Source organism: Coptis chinensis, chromosome 3 (genome assembly GCF_015680905.1).
Source record: "Coptis chinensis isolate HL-2020 chromosome 3, ASM1568090v1, whole genome shotgun sequence".
Lineage (NCBI taxonomy): Eukaryota > Viridiplantae > Streptophyta > Magnoliopsida > Ranunculales > Ranunculaceae > Coptis > Coptis chinensis.
The window spans coordinates 112,574,553-112,598,585 of NC_141458.1; the positions used below are offsets into that span (position 1 = coordinate 112,574,553).

The 24,033-nt window shown below is 37.1% G+C and overlaps 1 protein-coding gene, 2 long non-coding RNA genes and 1 pseudogene across 7 annotated transcripts; 1 reads left to right on the top strand and 3 right to left on the bottom strand.

Annotated features, from left to right (window-relative positions):
* The first annotated feature begins 11 nt into the window (after positions 1 to 11).
* On the top strand, positions 12 to 2,668 carry LOC147513066 (uncharacterized). Of its 4 annotated transcripts, XR_015215204.1 has the most exons (4): positions 57 to 557; positions 712 to 1,050; positions 1,661 to 1,860; positions 2,162 to 2,668. It is a non-coding gene; the product is annotated as an uncharacterized LOC147513066 (long non-coding RNA). The 4 variants fall into 4 exon arrangements; XR_015215207.1 differs by lacking the exon at positions 712 to 1,050 and adding an exon at positions 1,553 to 1,602 and having other exon boundaries at positions 53 to 557; positions 1,682 to 2,668; XR_015215206.1 differs by lacking the exon at positions 712 to 1,050 and having other exon boundaries at positions 12 to 557; positions 1,553 to 2,668.
* Positions 2,669 to 2,766: 98 nt separating this feature from the next.
* On the bottom strand, positions 2,767 to 4,491 carry LOC147513067 (putative xyloglucan galactosyltransferase GT19 pseudogene; annotated as a pseudogene).
* A 2,983-nt stretch (positions 4,492 to 7,474) lies between these two features.
* On the bottom strand, positions 7,475 to 8,931 carry LOC147513068 (protein INAPERTURATE POLLEN1-like). 2 transcript variants are annotated; one of them, XR_015215208.1, is made up of 3 exons: positions 8,815 to 8,931; positions 7,802 to 8,691; positions 7,475 to 7,731 (listed from the first exon to the last, which is right to left on the bottom strand). XR_015215208.1 is itself a non-coding variant. In XM_086596106.1 (2 exons), the coding sequence occupies exons 1-2, from the start codon at positions 8,828 to 8,830 to the stop codon at positions 7,913 to 7,915; spliced, it is 795 nt and encodes a 264-aa protein (XP_086452232.1). In that variant the 5' UTR covers positions 8,831 to 8,931; the 3' UTR covers positions 7,475 to 7,912. The 2 variants fall into 2 exon arrangements, 1 of the variants encoding a protein (XP_086452232.1); XM_086596106.1 differs by having other exon boundaries at positions 7,475 to 8,691.
* Positions 8,932 to 19,834: 10,903 nt separating this feature from the next.
* On the bottom strand, positions 19,835 to 23,742 carry LOC147513069 (uncharacterized). Its single transcript, XR_015215209.1, has 2 exons — positions 22,762 to 23,742; positions 19,835 to 20,171 (listed from the first exon to the last, which is right to left on the bottom strand). It is a non-coding gene; the product is annotated as an uncharacterized LOC147513069 (long non-coding RNA).
* Positions 23,743 to 24,033: the final 291 nt, after the last annotated feature.

Here is a 24,033-nt window from a genome sequence, read left to right on the forward strand (position 1 = left end):
GCGAGGAGGGTTCCTCTTGCTTTCTCCTACATTGCATACACACAGGGCTAAAACACGGCATTTGCAGCTAAAAAAAGTAACAGAAAGGAAGCATCCAGAGAAAAAGGAATGGAGTGCCTAGACATCTTTGTGTTTCTTATAAAGTGCAAGAACTGGCTATAGCGTAACTACTAAGTGGCCAGGTTAAAGGCCGGACAGTATGGATATCCTGGGAAGAGAGCCCTTGGCCTTGAGCAGACTAATGGGCAGCAGCTATGTGCCTGATGTTAGCTAGCCAATGGTCCGACTGTTTCTTACCAACTTTGGCTGGCCAGTAGGCAATATCTCCTCTTGCTTTTCTATTTCTCTTCTCTAAGCTAGAGAACTTTTTCTTCTGTTTCTTCTTCTATATAATGGCCCATCATTTGGTTCTCATTGGCACCGAAATAAACCTTCGTTTGGCGTCTCCTGATCTGTGTTTCCCCATTTTCCGATACTAATGCTCTTCCTTTGCTGGTCTATTGAAGGTGCAGAGAAGCAACCCCTAGACTTTCTTGTTGTGAGTCTTGCATTTCCAGGTGTGATATTCTTCAGCTGTTTATTTTATTGTTATTTTCTTTTTCTGCTTTGTCTTGATATTGAAGATGGTTAGAGTGTTTAAACTGTGAAGAAGTTTTTTTCGATGATTTAAACCCGTTGAGGATAAAAAGAGCTTTATACTGTTATACACAGGCACATTACTGAACGCTGTTCTGGCAACAAGTCCTTGTTTCTGGACTTGACTTTGTTATTTGATGTTATGGTCATGGTTCACCTATCGAATAACGAGAGTGGAGAACTTCAAAGACGGACTCTGTCATTACCAATATGTCATAATCTGTCCAGCATAGTGAATACAAATAAGATATCCTTATAAGAGCATGTACTTCTCTGGGAGCCACCACTAAGGGAATGATTGCCAAATAGTTATATGATCCAATCATTCCCCAGCACCATCAAATCCTTTTCTCCATTCATGCCGTCTGACAGACATGAAGCTACTGTATTGTAAGCATGTTGCGTTCTGCACTTGTAAGTGGCACCTTTGATGCATTTTGCTTTATTGAGTGCTTGCTTTTGACAATAAATGTAGTGTCACTTGGGACTCTCCTTACCTCCTGCGTGCACAATTTTTCTGATTTTACACATTTACGTTAGAGTACCCTCTTGCTATCGACACAAGCTTCTTTGTTTGTCTCCATATACGTTGGTGTGACCCTATTTCCGGAAAGCTCTTTGGGGGTGTTCGAATGTAGTTCACTAACATTAACTTCTGGATAAGTTGTGTCTAAGGTTGGTGACAGATGCCCAAGTTTTAGGCTCAGGAAAGCTATCATTCTCTTACTTAACTAATTTCGAAAATTATCTCTAAGCAAGTACTTGTGAGACAACAGTTGCAATAATATGACTTTCATGATCAAGTGATTGATACCAAATCAGTCAGTGTGCGTGTGGCAGTAATACGACTTTGTAAGCATTAGAATCGAGTTCAGTCAGTTTAATATATAAATAACTTTGAAGGGTGTCTTTGCAGGATGCTATCTTCATTACACAGCCCAAAACTCAGTGCTCATGTTTTGTTAGGTATCATGCTTATCGGCTCTTATTAACTGGTTCTTTTGCGCCTGACATCCTCTTTCAGATCACTGAATATTGTCTTCAGGAGCTTGACACTCAATGTCCCAAACTGGGAGGGGATCAAGACCTTGTCTTGAAACTGTCGCAGGACTTTGAGATCCTGAAGTGTGCTTCCTTTGCCAAAGTCCAGAATGTGGATTCTAGAGTTTGTGCGTGGAATGGAAGAGCAGTTGGCATCTATTACATGGGCACGAATGGGACCTGGTATGTACGTCTCATTTTAGTTACATTCTGCTCGGCCACACCTCTTGAAGCCCATGCAGTAATGAACCCATACCCATTCACATCTTCATGTTGTTAACCTAAGCAAAGTCCATATTTGAACTCCCAAAAGTACAAAGTTTGAGTAAACTCTGGTTTTCCAGTCACAAGTACCACTGTCATCCAGAACCCACAGTAGAGTTGCAGTCTGCAATGTTTGCTCCACGAAATCTTAATGTGAATATTCATACTTCTTTAGAACCTTTGACGATTTTTTTGTAAATCAGTTGCAATACGACTGCAGGTCCCTCCTGAATGGATTAATACCAAATCTGCCCGGTTATGGCAATACTTTGCTGCATTAATTCCCTTGGCCTTGGACGAAGCTGTTCTACTTAGGAAGGTAAAAATCAGGCCACAAAATTGCTGCTTTTTCAGGTTGGCATCATGGGGTTCGATGATTGTAAAATGGGGATGAGAACTTGTCCTACTGATAACCAGTTCAAGAAGCACTAAGGAACATATTAGAGCAACACAAAAGGGAAAGTGCTTAAAAGCGTAGCTCCTTAGTCCAAGAAACACTAAGGAGCTATGCCCGCTTACTAAATAGCAGCTAGTATTTCTCTAAGAAACATATTAGAGAAGGGGGAAGCCAAATGAAGTTTGGGGAATGGAGTGGATTCAGGGAGAGAAAGATTCATCACATCATCTCCTAGTTATTCCTGTTGATTTTATAATTATTTGCGTCTGAAATTCCTTGTATTATCTTACAGATTCTTTTTGGTTACTGAAAGTTCGTTTTTCCTGTTCAGTATTGAGAATGATTATACTATAAACTACAACAGGTGTTTAAGATGCTTATATCGTACGTTAAAATTAAAATACTTGCCACAAAAGCAGACATAAATCTGAATAAGCAAGATGCTATCAATTGATTTATTATCAATGGAACAATGTACAATTTCTAATTTCTTTAACTCTATACATTTATCAGGTGAAAGTATGGAACTAATAAATAGTTGAGCCGAAAAGTAAGGGGAATAAAAAGCAAATATCAATTAAGAGAACAGAAATCAAATAATCTTAACTGCTGTTTGTTTTTGCTATTCTGGACTTGATTTTGTATATGGTTCCATCTACCGCAATGTCGAAAGCATCCTTCACACCCCTCCATTCCATTGCTTCCCCATGCCTTCTATACACAACTCTTGGCATTAGCTCAATGACCTTTTCTCTCATTCTTCTTACTTCAGACTTAGGAATTGCCATTAGAACATCCATGATGTTCAGAGTTTTTCAATACCACCTCCTCCTTTGGTATAAACACCGAGAATTCATCAAACTGATTCTCAGGCAAGTGCCATCCGAATTGAGTCTTGGCAGACGATTCCTCAAAGAACACCGGAATACATCCAGCAAGTATCGCATCAAACGTAGACCGCCGTGTAGGCGTGTCACCTGGTGGTTGTAAGCAGAAGCTAGCTTTCAACATTGGCCTCATGTATCGGTACGGGTCATGGTCACATATCCCATTAGAACAATCAACAATCTTACAAACCTCAGAATAACTACCACCAAGAGCTCTAGTACTATTACTAGTAGTATTCTCACATTCACCGCGAATACTTCGCCTAATATTAGGCGAGGAACCCAACCCACCACCACCAGCAAACAACATGAAAGTAGTCCTATGAGCACGAAGTGCTCGCTCAATCAATTTTCCATCAATGCAATACTCGGTGGATGAAACGAAGTCGGATAAGGCACCGCTTGTTCTTGCCAAGACCACACTCTCGATTCCAGAGTTAACGCAGTTACATTATAAAACTCTGGCAATTCTAAAAACGAGGTGCCCCAAATAGGCGGATCGTTTGTTAACGGTTGCGAAAAATCCCAAGCAGGACGAGCCATAACCAAGAAATGATCATGACCAAAATTCCTAGTCCATATATGTGGATTATCATTTTGTAGAAATTTGTAAAGGTGTAAACCATGTTCAGCACTGGAATTAACATCGGGACCATATAAATATCGAAGCGCATCAATACCGGCATAATACGGAAGATAAATAGCATTGGCATGATTGGGATTTGAGGTGAGACATGGGTATTCGAGAATTCGACGATGGAAAATGAGTTCAAGCATAAATGGGTCGGTACGAAACCAACTATGGGAACGGTTATGGGTCTTGTGACCCAAACCATGGTTAGCTAAGTAAGGACAGAAATCATCATAAATTGGGTAGTCAGAACAATTGATAAGAAGATCTAGATTGAATTGAGATGGAAGTTTTCTGATATGTATCCATTTTCCTGTACATTCTTGTTCTGGGTCAAGATCTGACCCGGTTTGTTGTGAATGAACTGAATTAATGAAGAAGAAAAAAGAAATGAGCAAGATAGTGGTGCAAGTGGAAGAAAGCATGGCGAGCATAGAAAGGGTGAGAAATGAGGATGGGTTTTTTTTGTTCCTGAATCATATCACATTTTACACTCTCACAAGTCACAAGTCTTCGTGTTTTTTTGCCAACTCTTTCGGTTCTGTTTTGTGATATCTATTTTTTATTGTTATGATTTTGACGTGGTTACGCGTTTCTGGGCTGGTTTTGTTTTCTACGGCGAGAGAGAAAGAAGGGAATCATGTGTGGGACTGTGGGGTAAAAAAATTCTGATTTCTGTGAGTAGATCTTGTTACTCAGAATTGAGTCCATTGACTGCCATCTGTAATATTGTTGTTTATCTTTCTGTTAGCAAGTGGTTGATCCTGTACTTCTCAATGTTACATTTCAAGTTTACCTGAGGTTGAATTTTGAGCATTGGATAAAATGCCGTAGTAAACAGGACAAAATATGTGCATTGATTTTTACGATTGAAGATAACTAACCTAGCACCTGGTGTGCAGGATCTATTATCCTGGAATATAAATAGTTAGGCAACAACTAATCAAAGCTAACAAACAAACAAAGCCAAGTTTAAAAAGAAAGTCAATTATAACGCATTAACGCTCTTGAGAGAGAGAGTGTCGGTGGAGGGAACAGATTGAGGTTAATAACTGAGTGGGGGAATTGGTGTTCATTGCTCCATGTATTGTTAGTATTCATTGCGATATATCCATGCCGATATATTCGGTATTTTGGTACACCGATATCATTTCTATATCCTCTTATCTTTTTTCCGATATATAGTATAAAATATATTCGATATAGATATTTACGATATATATCGCCTTTTGACCATTTTTAATATAAATCCGATATTTCCAATATATTTTCGATATATTTCGATATTTCCGATATTATATTTCCGATATATCCGATATTTCCTGATCAAAAAAAAAAATGGGGCCCATATGATATTTTGAACCTTGGTATATTCTAGTGCCGCCAATAAAGAGTGACATATCTCATGCTCTACATGGGCCCATATGGCTTTTTTTCACGCTCACTATTTTAATAGTAGTATCGCTACATACTGGACTTCAAAGCACCACTTAGTTTTCTGTATGTCGATCAAATTTGATGACAAAACTACTGAAGTTGGGTAGGATGAAAGTATTTAACATGCTATGTTTCAGCCTAAAGACGGAAATGTTGATGAATTCCCCTTTACTTGTTACAATTTGAAATCAACTTTTTTGGACTTATAATGAGTTCAACAATTGGGTTCTAAAGGTGGCGATCTAGGGTGTTTAACAATTTGAAACAATTGTTTTTGAAATCAATAAACAGTGGATTTACAATGTGGTTATGCGGACGGTCACTAGATGGAAACTCAAACCGCTGTTACGCAAGGTCGAAATGTCGTGGGGGCTTGGGGCATCTGGCGGATTAGGCTTTGCAACAGACAATTACAAGCCCAACCCAATTCCAGACAGACCCAAATCTTGTGCAGCTAGCGAATCCCTGAAAAAAGGTTTTTTTTCACGCAAAAGTTTCAGAATTGCAACTTCCACACCAAGAAAGAAGATGAAGAGTTCATGGATCAGAACAAGAAGACCAAAAAAGAAGCAGAAGAAGCAAAGCAATGAAGACAGAATCAGTAATTTACCGGATGCACTCATCCATCACATATTCTCTTTCTTGGACATGAGTGGTTGTTCAGTCTAGCACTTTATAACACTGATGGAGGTACTAATACTCCTTATCTCAATTTTGAATTCAAGTCGCCCCTACCCCGTTGTGTAATGAGACTTGATTGGTTTAACAAAGAACAGAATCGTTTTATAACTCTGTGTAAAGTTTGTAACAGATTTTCCAAAATTACTGGAATGCTTCCCGTTTTGCATAATATAAAACAGTTGACTCTGTTTGATCCGTCTAGGGATGGTTTTGTTGTAATCTCTGTGTTGTATTTCAATATACTTTGAACTTGGTTTGAGAAGATCAACATGTGTGTTCTTTCATTCCTTGTGTTTTGTGGATAATCCAACGTTGGCTAGCAAACACCAACTTATTGTGTATATCTAACTGTACGTTCTGGTACCATATATTAGCGAATTTATGTTCCTCTAGTGGACTCTTTGTTTAGTGTTCAATGTATTTTGATGAACTAGAAAAATGGCCGTCTTTGTTTACTACTTCTTGCTTATAATTCTCTGATTTGTCCCCTTTCTTCTGTAAAGTTCGTAACAGATTTTCCAGACTTGGTGGAAAGGGCTCCTATATTTCATAAAATAAGACAGTGACCCTGTTGATTCGTATTTGTAATGCAATGGTAACTTCCTTGAGAGACTGCCTTTTGTGTAGAATCTCTTGTCTGGAAAAGAGCTCAGTACTAACCTTACTTTCAGTTTAATAATTTTGAAGTTAAATCTTAGTATCTTAGTAATTTTACAGAAATAATATGAACTCAAAAATGCTTTTGGGACGTATTCATGAGTCATTGAGTAGTGTACCAGTAAAAGGTCATCCATTAAGAAGTAAATTTCTGAAGTAATTTCCTATATATTTCATTATCTATAATTTTATAGATATGCATACAAATATACAATTACTATCATTTCATGCACTTTCTTTCCTGCTTGATAGAGGGGGAGGTGGGAAGACTGGAGAGAACTCTTCGTTTTAGTTGAAGCCTTGAAGGTACAAGACTGGGAGCGAACATACCAATCCTGAAAATGTGTCACGTTCTAAAGACCTTTGAGATCTGGGATTCCAAGGGATTGAGGATGAATTTGATAGAGTCTAGATATTGATAACATTTATTAAGATTATCACTTATATATAGTTCATCAAATTCAGGAGCTCCGGCGTGCAAGTCACTTGGTCACATAAGACTCTTCCTATATGAACTTTGATTGAAATGTATTAACTCCTAGTGTGAACTTCATACTCTTGTCCAAGTAAGAAGTACACTTCCGCTGCATTTCTCACAGCTGGAGTTAGAAACTCTTCTTTTTCTTCTATGTTTGCAGTTTATGAATTAGCAACAACCTCCACTTTTTGCTGGTGTAAAGTGTAAACTACAGCACTGATTAGTTTGGTTGCAACTCGAAAACACCTAAAAACTTGTCGTTTTAACTAATTGTGTGACTGTAAATTCTAACATAACAGTGCAAATGAACCATAGTAAAAATGGCTCAAATTTATTAACTATTCCATTCAAAAAACACACATAACGACATGAATTATTGTGAATTTTCAATTGTTCATCATGTATCAAAATAGGATGCAATACATAAACAATCACATCACTGTCTAGGCTTATAAAAAAAAATCACTGTCTAGAGTCAGGACTTACAACATCCTATGTGAAACAATGTAAGCATTACAAACAACTTCACTACGCTCGAAAAAACTCAGTTTCCTTGCAAATATTCAACGCAGAGTATACTAGATGATTAGATGATTGAAGAGGTTGGTAAATTAAAGAATCCCTGCAAGACCACATGAACAGAATTCAGTAACACAAAACAGATAAAACAAAGAGAATGTAAGAGAACTCACCAATAATTACTAAATTATGTTCTGTGCTCCTCCCTTTCAAACAAATGCAAGAATAAGAAGTCTCCAAAACAGAATCAAAGAAACCCCACGTTGAGAAACAAGACTCAAGATTCAAGAATCAAGTGAAAGGGGTATCTTGCATTGTTCAAATTCCTTGACCAACTCAAAATCTCTAAACCCAATAAAGAATTTAGCAAGTCCTTCAAGGTAAAGAGCAGCTTGATAAAGATCAGTAGCACCCATGATTTCAATAAGAATATTTCTTCTAAGTCTATTAGCATCCAAGAAAACACTCACAAGTTCATCATTATTAGCCACAACACCACCTCCAATTACTTTGGAAGCTTCTTCTTTCCCTTTACAACGTACCCAATCAACTGCACCTCGTTTAATAAACTCACATTGTGCTTTTCTTGCACGATCAACAAAACAAGGAACCATTGATCTTAATCCACATTCAATCTGTTCAACTCGATTCACCAAGTTCGTTGAAGGTCTGTTCCAAGCTAACGGGAAACTCAACCCCTTTTCATTACTCCTCTCAAAATCATCACCATCATCAGAATCTTCATTGAGTAGTGATCTTAAAAGGTTGGTGAAAAGATATGGATGATAATCACCAAACCAAAGAAAGGGTTTCTCGAAAGAGTTTTTCCAACACGGATAAAGAAGTTGTGAAATGTCTTCTGAAGCTGCTTGATCGAGTGCGTAGTAATAAGTTTGGAAATGGTGATGGAGCATTTGAACACAGGTGGAAAGATGGCTGGCTGAGAAAACCAACATGGAGCGTTGAAGCATAGGGAGAAGTTTGTTCTTGAGTGTTTCTATCCATTCTTCGTAGAATTCTTTGAACGGGCGAGTTGCTGTTTTCTTTCCAACGATTCTTGATGCTGTTTAAGAGTTTTGAGATCAGAGGTGAGAGTTAGTATGGTTTCTTGAAGAAATTGAAAGAAAGAAGACATACAAAATTACAGTAGAGAGAGAGAGAGAGAGAGAAGAAGAAGAATGTTTACCTACTGCTTTCATCATCTTCTTCTTCTTGTTGGTGTGAAAACGAGAAAGAGGAAGAATAGATTGAACGAATAGATAGGCAAATTAGATCAGAGGGAAAAGAGTCCACAGGGCTAACTATATATACACACAGGGCAGAATTGAAAGCCCAGTTGCAAACTTGAAGCCCAAATACCCCCTCTTTTTCAGATGGCTTACAAGAAATAAAAATGGGCTTTTCAGTATTACTACACCATAAATTTAGGCCCAAACACATAAATTAATTCACCAAGAATTTCAGTTTTAAGCCCGGATGAACAGTAATTTCGGTTTAAGACAAAAGTAGGCTGACATCAGCCACTATCATTAATAATTCGATTTTACGACATTTTTTTGGGCTAACCGTCAGCAATTTACTTTTGTTTAATACCAATTATGACATTCTTCTCCATCTAGAAAAAAAACTCAAACTAGAAACTTATAAAATATTTTTGAAATCTAGTTGTTTCTATCTTTGAGCTAGTTGATTTGTATATTGTGATTAGTAATACAAGCTATAAAAAAACACTCTTCTCACTTTGCAATATATTTTTTCACTTTTCAATTCTAGATTATTGATAATTAAAGAATAATTTGGTTGATTTCGGCACCGCTTCAATAAGCAATTGAACAATAATTGATTTTTTTTTTTCAAATCCTTGAATTTTTATGTTAATCAATTGTGTGATTTATCTTGATTTCGATATTATTGTCGTCGATAATATTTTTAAGTTTATAGTAGTTTGATACACATGCAAACACCCACGATGCATATGTGACATGCATTGCATGTGTATACAAACATGCACACATCATTATGCATGTGTGCAACAAATATACAAACACCACTAAGCATGTGCACAACACACATGTACTGCATGTATGCACCACACATACACATGTATATATATAACACACATGCAAACACTACTATGTATGTATACATAGTTAGCAATTCGGTGAATTATTCGTTTAATTTGGAAAATGTTTAAAAATATCGTATTTTTCAATGATACAGAATAATTCGTTAATTCAACAAGAAATCATTAATTCTTGAATTATTCTGCTGAGTGTGCTGTCAAATTTTCTCGTATTTTTATTTTTTTTTTTTTTATTTTTAGCTTTGTATTATACTCGAATTACTTACGAACCTGAATTTTTGTCGTTTCCGTTTTTTTAATCCGAATTGAAAAAACGAATTCTTATCGAAACTTGAATTTTATTCGAATATTTTCCGTATCGAATTTTTGCCGCATTACGAATTGCTAACTGTGTATGTATATAACACACATGTAAAGTTGCATTCTAAATTATTATATTTATTTTGTTGAAATTTTAATTGTATCAAAAATTATTTTTAATTTCAAAAATTTCAAATATGTGTCGATATTTAATATCTTGGTTAATTATTAAATCAAAATTGCAATTTTTTTTTTTCATTTCGTGATTTTTTTTTTTTTTTTTTTTTTTTTTTTTTTTTTTTTTTTGCATTTTTCAAAAAAATAAAATTTGTTGTAATTTTTTAAAAATCTTTCTAGAAGTAGAAGAGAGAGAGGAAAGAGTGCGTGACAGAGAAGAGAGAGAGCACGAGAGAGGAGAGAAAGTGTGGCAGAGAGAGAGAGTGAGGCAAAGAGAGAGTGAGAGTGGCTACATATGTTTTTTTTTGTTTTTAAATCAAAACACTTAGAGAGGCAAAATTGTCTTTTTACGGTTTTGTCCTGGGACCATAATTCCCAGCCGCACTTGCCTAGAGATGTAATTCTCACCCAATTCTGTCTTATGGGCCCAATTTCTATTACTACACTTACCTTTACTAAGCTTATATCATACAGTAATCTCACTTGAACTGGGAGAGTTTGAAACCATACTCATAGTAGGGTTATCAATGAACTGGTCCCTAGAGAAAGTTGTTGTTATTTATACCAACGACAAACTTGTTGCATGAGCTAACAGATAAGTTGACTTTAAATCATTGAAAGATAAATTATTACATGTAATCGATTTACAATAGTGAAAATTACACACAGTCCATAATCAGTTTATTATGAAAAACAATCATATTGGTCTTTGGTAGATGATCATCACTGGGGAGTTCTAGCTTTTATGATCCAACTTAAGAAATTTTGCCCATATCGAATGACATAATCATAATAGGGAACCGCCCTTTGTGTGATGGATGCACTAGTTACTAGGATAATAGTGTAATGGATGTAATAGTTAATCGTCCATTGACTGGTCAAATGTGTAGTCAACGTTCCCTTTTGATTATAATGGAAATATATTTTTAAGATATATGTAGGGAAATAGCAAGCATCTTCTACAACCAAGATTGTTGCATTCGCTTGACACAATTGTACTAGTGATTACTTTACTCGAATGAAAGTTATTTCGTTACCTTCTTCTGAACTATTATCTTCTTATTTACTGCTTTCGCTTTCGCTCTCTTTGTACAATTGTGATTCAATTACTGCTTACACAAACAACTGCTAGTTAGTACTGCTCACCTGGATAATAGGCTTACTTGGGATCTTTACGCCCAAATGCCGCACGACTCGCACTATGTCCAAGCGTGTCCATGACAGTTGGTATCAGAGCCAAATTTGGTTCCATTGTCAGTTGCATACCATGACAAAAGGAAAGATTGTTGCCGCACAAGAGCATCCCAGGATTACCCTTCGAACAAGGAATGCCTGGTGACATTAGAGAAACAAATGGCTACACTAGCTAAACTTCCGGATGGAATTAGCAGGTTATAAGATCAAGTTTACATCATGATGGACGATCATGAGGAACTTTGCTATTAGGTCACTGGCCTGGAAGAAGCAAGAGGGACCATTGTTTCCCTCCAACAATAAGTGGAGAATCTCACCTCCAAACTGAATCTAGTTATGAAAGATGTCGGTTCAAATGACCACAAATCATCTTCACTCTTGGGTGATCGTCCCAAGATCAAAATTTCAGAACCTCGAGCATATAGGGTGCTTGCGATGCCAAGGAACTGGAGAACTTCATCTTTGACATCGAACAATACTTTCATATAGTGAAACCCGAAACTTAAGAGGACAAGATTACAATGGCCTCAATGTATTTGCTTGAAGACGCCCAACTATGGTGGCGTACTAAATATGCTAAGATTGAACACGGCCAGATTGTTATCTCCTCATGGGAAGACCTCAAGAAATAACTGAATAGGCAATTCCTTCTCGAAAATGTGGCGTACTTACCTGAAAGAAGTTGTGTAATTTATCACAGACTGGCACGATCCATAAGTATGTCAAGTAGTTCTCTACATGTATGCTTGACATCCATGGCATAACTGAAGAAGACAAGTTGTTCTATTTCACTTAGGGACTCAAAAACCTCAAGGACTTGGCATCTGCTATTGCTGCTACAGAACGACTAACAAATTATGCACTTATCAAACTATAACAAATTATGCTACAGACCAATCCAAGAAGTATATTCCACCTAAGGGCAAAGACTTAACCGACCCCAACAAAGCTAATAGGGGAGAGAGTTCCAATGTAAGTACCAACACCAATCAAAATATGAATCATGGCAATTACTCTAACTACAGGAATGATAACAACGAATTCAGCCACTCCGAGAAGATGAGAATTCCAGTTACAACAATAGCTACAACAATCGACCTGTTTGGTGTTTACTGTGTAGCGAAAACCATCTCACATTCAAATGTCCTCAAATAGCAGCACTTAATGCCTTCTATGATGCGTCCCAATAGCCTGCCATGCAGCCTAAGAAGGAAGAAAAGGCAGAGGAAGACGTTCACATGGGGGCAATGCACTACTGAATGCCATCAAAGGCCAAGCAACCCAACAACATGGTGTGAGACCACAAGGACAAGATGCTTCCTTGAACAAGGAACTTATGTACGTGGATGTGATTATCCAAGGAACTCCCACCAAAGCTATGATTGATATTGGTGCTTCGCACAACTTTATTGCCGAACCAAAGGCAAGACGTATTGGCCTCAAGTTACAAACCAAAGACGCTGGGCAAATGAAGACTATGAATGCCAAAGCAATGCCAGTCCACAATGCCTCCAAGTCTGTACCTATTCAAATTGGTACATGGGAAGGTAAAATTGACCTCCTCGCTATCCACCATGGATGACTTCAAAGTAGTCCTTGGGCTAGATTTTTTGAGCACAAACAAAGCAGTACCCATATGCCCCTCATGAACTCTATGTGCATGTTTGATGATTAACCATGTTTCTTACCTACTATCACAAAGAAGGCAGATGGTAACAACAAGTTGCTATCTGCTAAGCAGCTAAAACGGGGACTTCAGAAGAAATGCCTGACATATCTGGTCACCATTCACGCTATGGATGAGGACAAGTCCGAAATATTTGAAGAATCACCCCATATGTTGGAATCCTTACAGAATTTCAAGATGTAATGCCTAAGGAACTGCCAAAGGTGTTACCACCAAGGAGATCCATCGATCATCAGATTGAACTGGAACTAGGGGCCAAACCTCCTGCTAAAGCACCATATCGCATGAGTCCTCCTGAACTTGCTGGACTTCGGAAACAAATCGAGGAACTCCTGGATGCAGGATTTATCAGACTGTCAAATCTCCATATGGTGCTCTAGTATTGTTCCAAAAGAAACATGATGGTTTTTTGCGATTATATGTGGACTACAGAACACTTAACAAGGTGATAGTCAAGAACAAATCCCCCATACTATTGATCGCGAATCTTTTCAACCAACTTTGACCAACTCTATACTTTACCAAGTTAGATCTCAGATCGGGGTATCACCAAGTTCGCATTGCTGTGGAGGACATACACAAAACTACATACTCCACCAGACATGGAGCATATGAGTTCCTAGTCATGCCGTTCGGCCTGACCAACGCTCCTTCCACCTTCTGTACACTCATGAATGAGCTCTTCCGCAAATACTTAAATAAGTTCGTGGTGATATACTTGGACGATATTGTTATTTACAGTTCTTCCATGGGAGAGCACATCCAATATGTTGGTTTGGTACTTTAGATTCTAAGGGAGAATCAACTGTATGTCAAGAAGGAGAAATGCTCTCTCGTTTAGAAGGAAATCAAGTTCCTCGATCATGTCACTAGTGGAGGAAAGATCAACATGGACAAAGACAAGGTCCGTGCAATCGAAGAATGGAAACCTCCCATTTCAGCATCTCAACTGAGATCCTTCCTTGGTCTTGTGAATTACTACCGCAAGTTCATCAAGGACTATTCCAAAAGCCATAGCGCCTTTAAGCGATCCATCTTGAAGAAAAATTGATCATGGTCCCGGCGGAAGCCTTTTCGAATACCTCAAACATGCAATGATGATTGATCCGGTTCGCGACCGCGGATGTTAACAAGCGGTTTGAAATTCAAACAGGCGCCTCAGATTTCGTTATTGGAGGAGTACTACTCCAAGAAGAACATCTTATTGCTTATGAGAGTCAGAAACTTAATGACACAGAACGTCGTTACACTACACAGGATAAAGAGTTTCTCGCCATTATACATTGTCTTTGTGTTTGGCGACACTATGTATTTGGATCACCAGTCCTGGTCAAGACTGATAACTCTACTACTAGTCGCTTCATGACACAAAAAACTATATCTCCAAAACAAGCTTGATGGCAAGAATACTTGGGTGAATATCACCTAGTGCTAGAGTACAATCCTGGTCGAATCAACAATGTTGCTGATGCTCTCAACCGCAAAGCAGAATTCACAGCCACACAAGCTGATCGCCAGAGTTCAGCATCTTCTGTCAACAATGATCTCATATGCCACATCAAGGAGGGCCTTGTCAAAGATCCTCAAGCACAAATACTCTTTGATCCAATAAAGAGTGGGAAGACCCATCATTTCTGGATGACGAATGACTTGTTATACACCGCAGGGATACGTCTCTATGTCCCAAACAATGGTGGGTTGCGCAAAGATCTTGTCAAAGAATGTCATGACACTTTATGGGCCGGCCATCCTTGTCACAATTCTAGAACTCATTGGCCAAGTTTCTTACAAGCTCTAACTACCACATTGGCTTAGGAAAATGCACCCAATATTCCATGCCAGCTGTTTGAATTTTAAAGGAGTACCATGCATACAAGGATAATCCAGGTCGAAGCATCACCACCAGAAGATTCAAGCATGCCACCATCCAGCCAGACAGAAACGTAGAGTAGATTCTAGCCTACAAAAACATCACTCACGCACCAGCAGATCAGTCGCAGTTGGAGTATCTTGTCAAGTGGAAAGACTTGCCACTTTCAGAAGCCAATTGGGAACCAACTTCCACTCTCGCCTTGTTCAAGTAGAAAATTGAAAATTTGAAGACCAACAACATGACAAGGGCGTCTACTCCTTAAGTGGAGGAGAGTATGACGGATGCACTAGTTACTAGGATAATAATGTAATTGATGTAATAGTCAACTGTCCATTAACTGGTCAAATTAAATGTGTAGTCAACGTTCCCTTTTGATTATAAGGGAAATATCTTTTTAACATATAGGTAGGGGAATAGCAAACATCCTTTACAACCAAGATTGTTGCCTTCGCTTGCCACAGTTGTACTAGTGATTACTCGAATGAAAGGTATTTCGTTACCTCTTTATGGATTGTTGCCTTCTTACTTACTGTTTTCGCTCCCTTTGTACAATTGTGATTCAATTACTGCTTACACACATATCTGCTAGTCAGTACTGCTCACCCGGATAATAGGTTTATTTGGGATCTCTACGCCTAAGTGTCGCACAACTCACACTGTGTCCAAGCGTGTCCGTGGCAATTTGGCTTACAGTGAATTGGATCCAACATGCCAGCTTATATAACAAAAAACAATGTAAGAGATAATGCCTTTTGTCATAGGGTTGCTTCCAGCCCACGATGATTTGTGTTTATACGAATCACATGCCTTTTTCCATATGGCTGGTTCCAGCCCACGATGATTTTGTTGTGTTGATTCACATATGGGGTAAGTACATTTGAGTGTTTGACCCTCAAAATAGTTTGCTGTTTTGCATGCATACGAGGTAAGTTTTTGCGCCTGGTTAGAGCATTCCCAATGCAAGCAGCAAGTTTTCACCTCCACATATGACTATTTTCTCTCTTTGCTGTCTTTATGGTGAAAAGCTACGAAGGGTTGCCCAATGTAGAGGTGAGTTTAAAACTTCGGATGGAATGTTTCATTCTGTCTGAATGTAAAAAATAAAAAAAATATCGAAAAAAAAGGTCGGACGGAATGAAACATCTCGTCCGAAAGAAAAAATAAACGAAAAAAGTCGAAAAAACTTCGCGGAAGACGAATGAAACATGAAACATCTAAAAAAAAAATCGAAAATAAACGTGAGATGGAATAAAAGGTCCTGTCCGAAATTCATAACTCAGCAGCTATCTCCGTAGCAAGTGCTATCCTTATTGTCACTGAGTTATAAGTTACTCTCATTGTCACTTTGCATTGGGCAAAGGTTTTTGGCTCCGTAAGAGTGACAAGTTCCTATTTCCCTTCATAGTGATTTGCATTGGAAATACTGAGTCTGGATATGTAGGCTTCAGGTTTCTGTGGCCCCATGGTACTTAAAAGATTTATCTGGTCCCAACTTGTGGCTACTGGCTTGGGCCAAAAACTATTTATTACCTTGGGCCGAAAGGGCTTGGGAGCGGAGTAAACATCAACAAATCTGAAGACAACATTTCAGGCGTACTTTAGGTTTACAGTTTGCTCAATCTCAATTTTCAAGTCTTACTAATTAAAAACCTTACAAGAATCACAAAGAATCTGTTTCGTAAACAACACAAAACAAATTGTTTGTCTGTCATAGTTGTCCAAGACAAAGTTGTTCAGGTGGGTATCAGCTGGCTAGCACGTGTGCGTCAAAGAAAGAGAATGAGCTGTAGCCTGTAGGTGTTGTCGTAGTCCACTTATGGTATTGTTTTGTTTTTTGAAGAACACTTATGGTCTGGTTAAGATTTTGGTTATAGATAATATAACTGTGTTTTATTTTTAATTCCACTTGAAGTGCTGAACCTGATTTCAATGTAAATGTAGTTTTTAATCATGTTAAACGACAAAAGCTATCTTCTTATCCATTGCAAATCATGTAAAGTACAATTCCATGGATTAGAAATTTAGAAGGATAAATGTTATTAATTCCTTGTCCATCTCATATCATTTCCAGAGCGCAAATGCAGAACTAAATATATACATGCAAAAGTACAAGAACATATATAGTGGATAAGCTCAAGCTTAATTAATCAGGAGTTGGTATCATAATAATGCCATACTCAGTTCTTAACGCACCATGTCAAAACTTAATTAAAACATATCATCGATAAAAAACTTAATTAAAACACAAAGTATACTGTATACAATCAACCATATATACCAAACTTGTAAAGGTATTGCTATGATCATCTCATATTCCCACCTTATAGTTCGCTATGAAAATAAAGTCAAAATTACAGGCACCTAAAAGAGTACGAATAATTTTGGAAAGGGTAGCACAATTGGTTTGGTTTTGGATTTGTTCCTCAATGATCACTAGTTTGATTCCCTCAAGACCATTGGCAAGACAGTACCCGGTCGAATTACCAACCAGAGCCCGAAATTAGTCGAAATCTGGCGTAAATTGGTCTAAACACCCAATTAGTAAAAAAAAAGAGAACGAATTGGTGATTTTTTTTTACATCATATCATTTATATAGTCTGACGTAACATAAGCGATATTAAAATTTCACTAAAAATATTAAAAAAATAAATTAAAATAATTTTAACTGGTAATAATATATGATTTATTACAATTTTTGTCCTTGAAAGTTTTTCGTAGAGAATTCCTTCAAATCATTTTAGAAACCTTCTCAAATTTCTCAAATACTAAAAAACATTTTCCAACTCATAAATGGAATTTATAGATGACACTTCTAAATTAGGCTTAAAGATTAACAACGAGATTTATCTGTTTTCTATGCTCTAGATCAATATATTTTTGGAATCCCTTTTTTTGTTTCCATAAAAATCCCTTTGTCTTTCGTAATTCAGGTAGACTCAAATGATTAACATATACAAGTTGACTGATCATTGACGATTTTTATACTTGACAACTTATTGTGCTATACATATGTTAAAAGTGCAGTATTGAGAGAGAGATGTCTGCTAATTAATGTGAATACCACCTCACTCAACGTTATAAAATGTGATTTCTTCGATGTCGCATATACTATGTAGTATAATATAACTATAATATACTAATTTAACAGTAATGTGATTAATTGATTGGGGCAGTGTCTTTACCATGTCAACTTGACAATTCCTTAACAAACACCTCATATAATCGTGGATCAACTCTGTATTCTATGTGCAAATGAATGTTTGTATTTTAAAGATTATAAAATATTTGATACTAGATTCCAGCTTAACTGTCAAGCCCAACTATTCTTTTCGTGTCTTTTCCATAAGTTAAGTCAATGATCTGAGGTCAGATACCAAAAAGTCATCGAAATGACTGGGTTTGGCATCAAACAAAAGATTGATTAGTTAAAGATGACTGGTTTTAAGTTAGAATAATAAACTCAAGAAATACTTATTGGAATTATATATGAAATATACATTCGGTTACCACATCCAGTGATGGATCGGCAGTAGAATTAGTTAAATAATTCGTGGTGTAAGGATCTCCTCCCAATCATGTTGAATTCTCAAAAACCATCCATTATTCAATTATATATCAATAAAAATTGAATAACGAACATATATTTATCAAATTAATCAATATGACGACTAATTTTTTTCATTTTAGTTGTTTATTTTAGGCAGTTGAGATGATGAGATCTTAAAAATAAAGAAATTTATCTTAAAACAGGTTATACAGATCACGGGTTGATGATTCGACCCATTAGACCCTAGAACAAATCGGGTCTATACTAACGGATTACTCGGGTCAACCCTTAAATGACATGAAAGCCTTTTTTCCCAACATGAACCCGTTAATTTCGTGTGGAGTTAGCAGGTCATGTATAAGACTGAGTGATTTTTTGCTGCGTTGGTTCCTCCAAGTGCTCCAAGGGAATTAGCACCCACACACGTCTCATTTTTCCCACAAAAAAATGGTAGTTACACCTCGCACAAAATCCTCACAATTCTCGATTTTACTAGTTTGTCCCTCAGTAATAACTAGAAAGGAAATAAAAAGGAAATGGAAACAAAACAAAAAATAGGAATCAAAATATGAAAAACACGATAGATGTGTTAAGAACAAGCTAACAAGAAGATGATATTATTGTTATTAACACGTTTTTGCGGGAAGAAGATGAAAAAGAAATACACAAGTTTGTTGGTTTATTCCACTTTACATTTTTTTTTATTTCTTCTTTTTATCTCCTTTATGAGGGACAAACTAGTAAAATTGGAAATTTTGAGGATTTTGTGACGGTTCTAACTTCCCTTTTTTTGTGGAAAAGATGAGACGTACGTCGTACGTGTATTGCTCAAAATTCCCTTGGAGCGCTTGGAGGAACCAACGCTGGGAGCAAAAAATCACTCTATAAAACTGTCACACCTAATTTACATTGTGATTTACATCAAGCATGCATGTCAATGCCAAACATCCAAGTAGTACGTCGAAAAAGTAGGTCGGCCATCATATATAGCCAGAGATTTTCCAAACTCATACTAGAATTAGTAATACCCGAATTTTGTATATAAGTAAATGCTGAACTTTTGTGTTTCAAACAATTTGATAGTGAAGGAGGCACTTGTCTTCAACACCCTTATTTTTCATCTCAATATGAACATAACAAAAAAAAAAATCAAAATCACGTAGAAGAATTGATAATTTACCTGAAGAACTAATCTCCAATGTTTTACTCTGATCCGTTTTCGGTTAAAAAGAGCTTGTTAGGTTTAAGTGTGTTAGATTTTATTTTAGTAGTGATGTTAGGAGAGTTGTGACATTGATATATTAGATAAACCAAGAAGAACAGAGAAGACTAGAAATTGATTAGGGTTAAAGAGTTCTTGTATTTGAGATAGTGTTCTCTACCCAAAGTTACATACTTATACTAAAACTAAAACATGATAATATAAACTACTAGATATGGATGTCCACACTTATAGAAACATGGGACTTTCCATATTAGACATATTCTAATACTAACATATTCTAATACTCCCCCTTAAGCTATAATTACGCAAACTATGCAAATTACAGCTTGGATTACCAAAAAACAAAAGATAAGAATACTGCTCCCCCTTTCGCATAGAACTGTCTTTAGTTGAAGAACTCGAACAATTGTTGAGACGTTCTGGAGGTGAAACTGTCGGTGTAGGCAATGACCTAACCTGAATATTGAAGGTGTACCACAGTTACAAACTGAAATCATAACACCAGTTTAGTGGCGCGCTGCTTGGCTACTACTCACTTCATTTGCTGTTATGGTTGTCATAATATAAATTGAAAACAATAACACTGACTTGATGTGCGTTTCTTGGCTGCTACTATCAATATCACTATTAATGTTAACAAAATACTATTATGGGTACTCCTGAATACTAAATACTAAATACTGGTGCAGTTATAACTTAACTGCTACCTTGAATTCTAATGAGAGTAGTTTAGGCTTGACTACTACCTGAAACATACTTGTAGTTTAGGCCTGACTGTTACCTGAAACATACTTGCAGTTAAGGCTTGACTACTACCTAAAACATACTTGCAGTTTAGGCGTGACTGCTACCTGAAACATACTTGCAGTTTAGGCTTGACTGCTACCTGAATACTAAAGACTGCAATTTAGGCTTGACTGCTACCTGAATACTGAATACTAAATAGTGGATATGCCCTGTCATGAAGAGTTCTTCAAGACATGCCGGAATATGGAGACATGAGGTACTCTTTCTCATACGTCTCCATATTCTCCTTCCCTCATATACTACTGAATGTTTTTATCTCATATCTCCCTATTCCGACTTGAACTTGAATTAGAAAACCAAATAGAAAACCAAATACTAACTTATACAACCAACCAATGCCCACTTCAAAAAACAATACTTCATAAAAAAAAAAAAAAAAAAAACATGCATCAAACAATACTCACTATAGAGGGTGGAGGGTGGGTCGCGCCTTTTTATGACTACGAACTTTTGGAACCGTAGAAGATGGAAAGAATAATTCCTTGTGAGATAGAGGTCGTGTGCCCCTATAATACTTCAAACAAACAACTTGATCATGTTCTAAAAACTGAGGCAGAAGACAGCATCAATACCAACTGCGCGGAAGCTAGAAACCCAAACATCCATAACGCCATACAAACAATACTACCCCTCCAATCCTCGATGAGAGTGTAAACTATCTTCCAAAGGCTTGATACTTCAAAAATCTCAGAAACTGAATAGTGGAGGCTAGAGCGTGTGCGCGCCTTGGGCAAGGCATATTGGAGAGCGTGCATGCCCTTAGAACTGTTAGTTCGCGAATTTTTTTTTTCCTTTTCTTATGGCATGGGCGCGTGCATGCCTTGGGCAAGGCTATACTTGAGTGCGTGCACGCCCTTTTCTCTGGATGAAAAACAAACTATACTGAAAACAACATTTGGCGTATGCGCCTAGCAGAAGGCTTAGACTAAGCACGTGCACGCCATCCAATAGTAACTTCAGAGACTGCGAGATACAGAGAGGTTGTGGCCCTCTTACAATACTAAGATAGAGAGATTCTGGAAGAAGGAGACTACAGAAGCGAAACAATACTAATAAACCAATACTGAGAAACTTCGGATCTCTGTCCTAACTTTATTCAAGCAAACTTTAAACACCAGCGAAATCTTGAAAACTTACTTCGAACCATAGAGAATAATGAGATAAGAGATTTCGGAAATTAGAATACTTAAATATGTCGGTGAACAATACCGTGAACAGTGTCGGTGAATAGTGTCGGTGAACAGTAAATCCTTCCAGAGAAAGATTGAAACTTGAATTGAGATATAAAAACTTCTTCTTGTGAGAAATCCTTCTTCTTCTTGAAACTTGACTTGAATACTATACTGAAAAACTTAAATAAACTTGATTTTTTTTCTTGGTAAGGGATTCCTCTTCTAGCATACCACTGAGCTCTGATACCATGTTGAATTATATGTTAGGGGTGATGCTAGGAGAGTTGTGACATTAATATATTAGAGAAACCAAGAAGAACAGAGAAGACTAGAGATTGATTAGGGTTAGAGTGTTCTCTACCCAGAATTACATACTTATACTAAAACTAAAATATGATAATAGAAACTACTAGATATAGATGCCCATACTTATAGAAATACGAGACTTTCCATATTGGACATATTCTAACAAAGTGTGTAAGCAAGTCCTGGCTTTCCTTGATATCTAATTCTATTTTCGCAGAGGAGATTCCTTGATATCATATTAGAAACTGTTAAACAGTTCAAGGACGAGTTCAAGTAATTCATCATTAACTCTCAAAAGAATAAGAAAGTGAAATTGATATTTTCCACTAGACAAGGGATAAATCCAAACGACTTATCATTGAGGTCTTCTTGTAACTATTCGCTTCTCTTTAAAAACGTAAAGTGTCGTAACAAGCTGCTTTACATATATAACTTTATCACTGCCCAGTTTGTGGCTCTTCCTCCTGCCAACTATTCTCGTGTTCATTGGGCTTTAGTGTATGACGGTTGCCTTAATAAATACAAGGTGTATGGTATCTACACTCAAGGAAAATTCTTAGCGTTTACACTGGGCGAAAGCGAGTGGAAAGAAGCAGACATTCCTACAAATTCACTCACGAAATTTGAGCGCCAATGGAAAGAAGAAGACATTCCTAAAAGTTCACTACAAAACTTGAGCCATTAACAAACTCATCTTGGTTAAGGAGGAGTTGCTTTGGTTGGTATTAGGTGCTTGGGTCTCTAGTGGGTGGGCGTATTACCTGGTTTCAGTAAATGTTGGAACAAGCGGAGCACTGAAATCCGACAATTTTTCGTCGATCCATATCCATTGGCTGAGAATAAGTTTCATCTCTTGACTGGAATCAAGGGTCCTTGTTCCTCACAATTGTCACAAACAATGTTGTAAGAATGGTTAAATTGTATTTAGAAGAGCTATGAAAATAAGTATGTGTCTGAGAACTATGAGTGGATTAAACCATTTAGTGACTTTTGCTTTTGGGCAAATACCTTTTTTTCCACGGAACTCTGTGTTGTACCAGCGAGAGACGTTGATGAGGTAGAGGTACGTGAAAACACGAAACTGGTGGTGCATCATGAAGATCAGTTGTACCTTTATGACTTATGGAGAAAGAAGAAGTTGAGACCATTTGGATTCCTAAGCAAGAAGTTTTACTTGTGGAGACGATATTTGTTTCTTGCTAATAGTCACGTATGTTGCTGATGTGGGAAGGGAATGACTATTTAGCTTACAAAATTAATTGATGAACCCCTGTTTCTCAATACCAGTATTATCTAGTCCCTCTAACAGGGCCAATCCAATTTCCCTTGTTTCTAAATTGGAATCAAATGAGGATCATCTACACTACCGTAGTATTTCCAGGCAGTATAGGCGTATCGTTATGAGACAAATAAGATGAATAATGCTGCCCAGAAAAAAATAAAGGGTTTTAGCACCATGGTCAGGGTGACTCTTAACTATGTTCTTTTATATTTTATATTTTAATTTAAAATTTCCAATTTAATTAATAAATGGCTGATCCGGTGCTGGCCTTGCCGGATCATGCTAAGCCGTTATGTCTACGGCTTTTCATTCAGAAGGCTTTTGGTGAGTTGTAACTATTGTACATCAAGTATTCAAGTCAATTTCCACCCAAATCAAGCTTCAAGGAAGTTGATCGTGGAAGTAATTTTGCCAAGTAATCAGACTACCTAAATCTTTAGTTGCAACGAACATGCAAAAGATGCGCACCAATATATTAGTAAATGTAATTGTGAATAAGTTGGCCAAGAAATTGGTACCAAGCTCAAAAGTCAAAACCAGCGATTTTTTTTTATCGCTCTAAGGGAAAATTTTGGGTGAAAATAACCCGGAAAACCAATTTTCGAGTGAAAATGATCTTTAAAGACAAATTGTTCAGATTTGAAATAAATATTTTCCAATTTTACCATTTCTGTCGTTTTGCTATGAACAATGAGTGTTCATACCCTTATATTGATGTATGAACAATAATTGTTCATACCCAAATAGGTGA